General features: G+C 40.0%; 1 protein-coding gene across 1 annotated transcript in view; it reads right to left on the reverse strand.

Annotated features, from left to right (window-relative positions):
- atpaf2 (ATP synthase mitochondrial F1 complex assembly factor 2) overlaps positions 1-4,164 on the reverse strand; it is a 28,790-nt gene extending 24,626 nt beyond the window's left edge. Inside the window, exons 1-2 of the mRNA XM_059979844.1 lie at positions 3,981-4,164; positions 1,673-1,717 (exon numbers count right to left, since the gene is read on the reverse strand). Of these exons, the coding sequence (XP_059835827.1) occupies positions 1,673-1,717; positions 3,981-4,071 (136 nt within the window). The 5' untranslated portion in view covers positions 4,072-4,164. The remainder of the gene's footprint in view (positions 1-1,672; positions 1,718-3,980) is intronic.
- Positions 4,165-6,000: the final 1,836 nt, after the last annotated feature.

Raw genomic sequence — 6,000 nt, forward strand, 5'->3', positions numbered from 1 at the left:
ACCAGTGCCTTATAAAGCCTCAGCATCACATCCCTGCTCTTGTATTCTGGACCTCTTGAAATGAATGCTAACATTGCATTTGTCTTCCTCACTACCGACTCAACCTGCAAGTTAACCTTCAAGGTGTTCTGCGCAAAGACTCCCAAGTCTCTCTGCATCCAGATTGCTGGATTTTCTCTCCACTTAGAAAATAGTCTGTACATTTATTCCTACTACCAAAGTGCATGACCATGCATTTTCCAACATTGTATTTCATTTACCACTTTCTTTCCCATTCTCCTAATCTAAGTCCTTCTGCATCCGACCTGTTTCCTCAACACTACCTGCCCCTCCACCAATCTTTGTATCATCTGCAAACTTGGCAACAAAGCTATCTATTCCATCATCTAAATCATTGATATACAGCATAAAAAGAAGCGGTCCTAACACCGACCACTGCGGAACTCCACTAGTCCCTGGCAGCCAACCAGAAAAGAATCCTTTTATTCCCATTCACTGACTCCTACCTATCAGCCAATGCTCTAACCACGTTAGTAACTTTCCTGTAATACCATGAGCTCTCATTTGGTAAGCAGCCTCATGTGTGGTACCTTGTCAAAAGCCTTCTGAAAGTTCAAATATACAACATCCACTGCATTGCCTTTATTCATCCTACTTGTAATCTCCTCAAAGAATTCCAGCAGGTTCGGCAGGCAGGATTTTCCCTGTACTCCATCACCTCGTCCTTAACAACTGACTCCAACATCTTCCCATGTTTCCATTAAATATATAAATTCACTCAGTGTTGTCGCAGTTCACAAAGCATCAAGTATGACCAAAGCCTTCAGTTAAAACTTTTCCTGTGAAATAGACTCTCTAACTTTATTTACATCACAGAGCAAAAATGTTTCCACAATCCTTAAAGTTGGAGCAAAGTTATAGAATTTGGAAATGTTCACAAAATGCCTAATATCTATCAGCACCTACCACCACAGAAGCTGCATTTTCACAACTTCAAGATTTCTCACAGTTTATTACACTTCTAATATTGCTGGAGTTTCAAGATTGAAAACTGAACAAACAGATTTAGAACAGTGTGCAACCTAAAGGGGAATTTCCACAGCAGCTTGTATAGTTCTCAGGTAGCTGTTACCTACATTCCTCTTGATGTATTTGATGGTGTTTTTGTTGAAGAAGTTGTTACATTTTACAGCAGTAAGTTTTGACCAATGTACAGATGACAGTTATGGTCCAGCAAAAGTGGGAAGAGTAGAGATTCTGAGTACCAATCAACTGGGTTGCTTGATGTTTAAGGTTGGACTTCTTCAATGTCATCAGAGCTGCATATATGCAATAACTGGATTACATAAAAAAACCAAACTACTTCAAAAGCATAGATCAAGCAGCACCTATGCCAGAAACAAAATGGATCATAGCCTTGACTTACTCTAGGAGATAGTGGAAAGTTTTTAAGGAGTTAGGAAATAAGTCACCAAAATGAAACCCAGATTTTGATCTTCCAATTAATGGTCCAGCCAAATTTCTGGACAATAATGACTGTTGAGCATGTCAATTTAGGGGCCCAGTGAAAATGCTCTCACTAAAGAGTTGTTGAAAATAGACAGCTTCTATGAAGTTGATGAACCAAAGAGAATAAAACTATTAAGATTTTAGAAAATTATCTTCATCTTACCTTCCCCTTGCGAAATGCTTACGTTCTCATAAAATTTCTTTCGTTCTACAAAAAAAAGAAAATTTTTTTCTTACTAACAAACACAAGTATGCTGCAAACATGTAAGAAACAGTTAGCAGTTAACTTCCCCCCCATTTCTTATCAAGAATTAAGCTACTTCTGACTTAAGAATATTTAAACCCTCTGTTTCCACCATTGTTTGATGAAGTGGCCCAGAACATCAAAAGACAAATCCACCTAAATTGGTGACCCTATATTTTTCAGCATTGACCCCTGATCAGAATCAGGTTTGATATCACTAAATTCGATGTGAAATTTGTTTTGCAGAAGCAACACAGTACAAAAACATATTACTACATGTGACAAAACTATATAAATAGTGCAAAGGAATATCGAGGCAGTGTTCATGAGCTTACATTCAGCCAATCAAAACACCAGGGTTCTCACACTGCCTCTCACTCATCTAAACTCCAATGCATATAAGCCCGACCTATCTAACCTTTCAACGACAACTTGCTCATTCCAGGCATTAGTCTAGTTTTGTAGTTTAATTTTAGAAGCAAAATAATACCTTTTAACCACTTGAACTGCTCCAACATGACTGATCTTTTACCTCAGTGCCATTTTTCTGTATTAATCTCATACACTTGATATCAAAACATGTATTAATCTCCACTCTGAATACACTCAGTAACTGAGCATCAACAAGCTTCTGATATAACAAACTCTGAAAATTTACAATCTTCAAGGTAAAGAGATATCTCTTTATCATGATCATGAATGACCACATTCTTAATGTGAGACTGAGGGCTCTGGCTCCAAGTACACCAAAGATGCAAAATATCCCGGCATTGAGACACTCTTTCATGTGGCAGCACTATCTCTTGTCACAGAACAATCATCCCCCACCCCAGTAATGAACCTGGTGAACCTTCCTCACTATTCCCTTTTTTAAAAAAATATCAGCACTACCACTCACCTTCCCTTTACCCATTTCTCCTAAAAGTTAATTATCTTGGTCCATCATATTCATTTTACAATAATGTTTCTGTAATGGCTATTAGAGCCTACCCTGCCATTATCTAGTTTAAAGTATTAGATACAGGCTATTTTATTTGATTTACATACAAGCAACAATGATTTACTGGGACTGTTCACAGTTCTGAACTCCGCTTCAGAAGAATATGGCAATATCAGTTTGCTGAAGTAACAACAGCGCGACTTGTCACTTACAACAATGCGGAAAGACAATCAACATCGATCGGTTACTCAATTGTCTTAGCATTTTCAATCTTTCCCACAAATAAAATCTTCATAATGATGCATTTAGTTATATGTTAAATACACAGCAAGTTATCTATAAACATGCTCCATAGTTACATTATATGGATTAACCTTCTGAGTTCATACAGCAAAATAAAACATAACTATGAATCATGCACAGTTCAGGAGACATTAAGAAGCTAACACCAACTCCAAAAAAGCACTTATAAATTTCCTTTCATATATTCAAAGAATATTTAACCTTATCAAGTCTACATTTGACAAACACAACAGTCCATATTAATTCTATTTTCTGCTCCCTAAATTATAGTAAATGAAGTAGTTTAAGTTTTTTAAAAATGTGATTATATTTTCTACTTATCAATGCCAGGCAGATAGTTTCAAATTTCTACTGTGCTCTAGTGGAAAAGCTTTAAGAGAAACATAGACAACAGAACATGTGTGAATCATTCATGTCTTCTAGTCCGTTCCGCTATTTAATTTGATCACGTCAAATCCTCTACTTCAATACTGTTACTAAATACAAAAGACAACCACTCAATGCCTTTTATCTTTAGAAATTACTTCAAGCCCCATAGAGTCATGAACATTCTGCTATCCTGCAACTTCTGGAGTTCCCAAAACCGTCCACAGTCAAAGGTATGCTTATTTTAATGTTAAGGTTGACCCCCATCCCGTAAGAGGTATCTGGAGATAATGCAGGCCTGGTTAATACAACTGAATAGGGAGTTTAAAATACGTTAGCCCATATACACACATCACGATCCTACTAACAGCAATGCATTAATAACACACTAATTTTACTATCATGCTTATTAAAGAATATAGTGGCCAAAACACCGGCGAGAACACGCCCATTCTTTCTGAAGAACATACTGCAAAAACGCCTCAGCCATAGTAGAAAGACAGTACAGTTTGCGCCTAAACATTCACAATGGAACCTGAACCTCAAAACCGTGTACCAAGAGATGTTCGGCCCAACTCTTAGCCCTGGTCTCTGCACCAAATCATCGCTGCCGCTCACCTGCTGCCGGGTATCGTCGCCTGCACTCCACTCTGCAACCAAGCCCAAATCTGAGGGTGGCCGGAGCCCGGGCCAAGCAGCGACCCAACATCCTCCCCACCCTGTAAGTATCGGTACCTCTCACATCAATCACGTCGCCTCCAGGGCGCCGCCATTTTCCCAACCTTTCACCTCCACGCACAAACACCGGCCATTTCGTCATCACGGAACTGATTGACGTTCTTGGTATCCAATCACAGCACAATATTTCGGTATCCTGCACACCCTCTGGGAGGCGGGAAACTTTCCAACCCTGTTTCGTGAAAATGTTTTTTAACCACGGAGAAGAAAGGGAATAATTTCTTCATTTAGTTATACAGTTGTTTTTGGTGTGGCTGCTGTACCCTGTAAACCCCAGGTGGCGCTGGGTGCCGGGGTCTTGTGCTTTCCAAAGTGTGCTGAAGGATGGGTCAGGTCATGTCGCCACGGAACTGACCCGTACTGAATGCCCTTTGTAGAAAAGTTAATAAAAATGTCAGACGTTGCTTTCAGATCAACTGGGCAGTAAGATGTGGTTTATGATATGCCCTTGAATCGTATTGCACAAAACAGGCCTTTAGGTCATTGTCTTTCTACCAACCACAGAGATTCTATCTGTACTAATGGCATGTTCCAGCACTTATACCATAGGCCTTATGTTCTACGTTGATAAAGCGGTCATCTAAATGTTGGAGAGTAGCTGCTTCCAACATCACTTCAGTCAAATTGTTCCAAATTTAAGTGATCTGGATTTTTAAAAATCTTGCTCAAATCTTTGCCAAGGTTCTTTGCCTCCATTCTCTATCTATCCTCCATGTAATCTGGCATATATCGTTTTCCACTCATAATTCACCTTCTTCACAGGAAAACAAAGCAACCTGTTTAGTTTCTTCTAATCTTTGATACATTTCACTCCAGTAGAGCTTCCCTGCATGGTCTCCAGTTGACTTATTTCCTTCCTATATAATGTAGTGACCAGAACATCACACAACACTCCCATCTGTGTTGGAAAACTTAACTCCTTGATGTTCCAAATTCCATGTCGTCTGAACCAGCTCATCTACCTGTACTGTTTGGACACTGAGATACAGTTCTTTTGTTTCTCAGCATTTCCTTGGGCCTTTCCATTCAGACACTTGATAGACTTCCCAAGATCCAGCACCTTAGATTTTTAAGGATTAAATTCCATCTGCCATTGCTCCCATGCATTTAATGCTGAGGACTACCCACCTCACTATCACAAACACCAACAATCTTTGTGTGGACAAAGGATCATCGCCATGGCTGGATGCAAGGCAAGAGGAGGGATCTCCAAGCCAGGCTGGAACACAGAGCCTCTACCCAGCATCTTTTTGGAAAATGTGCCATTGCTGGAGAACAAAATTGAGGACCCAAGTGCAAGATTGCTAAATCAGAGAGAAATGAGAGACTGTTGTCTAACTGGGATGTGGCTTTCTCCCATTACACCAGATACAGCGATCAAACCGGAAAGCTTCTCTGTTTACTGTGTGGACTGAACTGCTGATTCAGAAAAGAGAAAAGGGGGAGGTGTGTGTTTCATGATAAACTCTCAGTGGTGCTTCAATATGAAGGTTTTGTTAAACTCGTGCTCCCCTGACTTGGAACACCCAACAGTCAAATGCTGTCCATACTATTTACCTAGGGAGTTATCATCCATGATCCTAACCACAGTTTACATACCACCAGCAGCTGACTGTAAACAAGTGCTCGCGATTCTGCATGATGCCAACTCCAAACAAGATGCAGTCCATCCCAACACATTTCAAATCATAACTGAGGACTTCAACCAGATTTGTTTGAAGAAAACCCTGCCCAATTACCATCACCATATAACCTGCGGCACCAATGGTCCCAACACACTAGACCACTGTTATACTAAGATAAGGAATGCCTGCCGAACCATGCCCAGACCGCATTTGGTTAAACCGTATCACTTGGCAATCCTTCTGCCTGCAGAGGCTAAAGAGCAAAGCTCCAGAGA

Source organism: Hypanus sabinus, chromosome 9, assembly GCF_030144855.1.
Source record: "Hypanus sabinus isolate sHypSab1 chromosome 9, sHypSab1.hap1, whole genome shotgun sequence".
NCBI classification, from domain to species: Eukaryota; Metazoa; Chordata; class Chondrichthyes; order Myliobatiformes; family Dasyatidae; genus Hypanus; species Hypanus sabinus.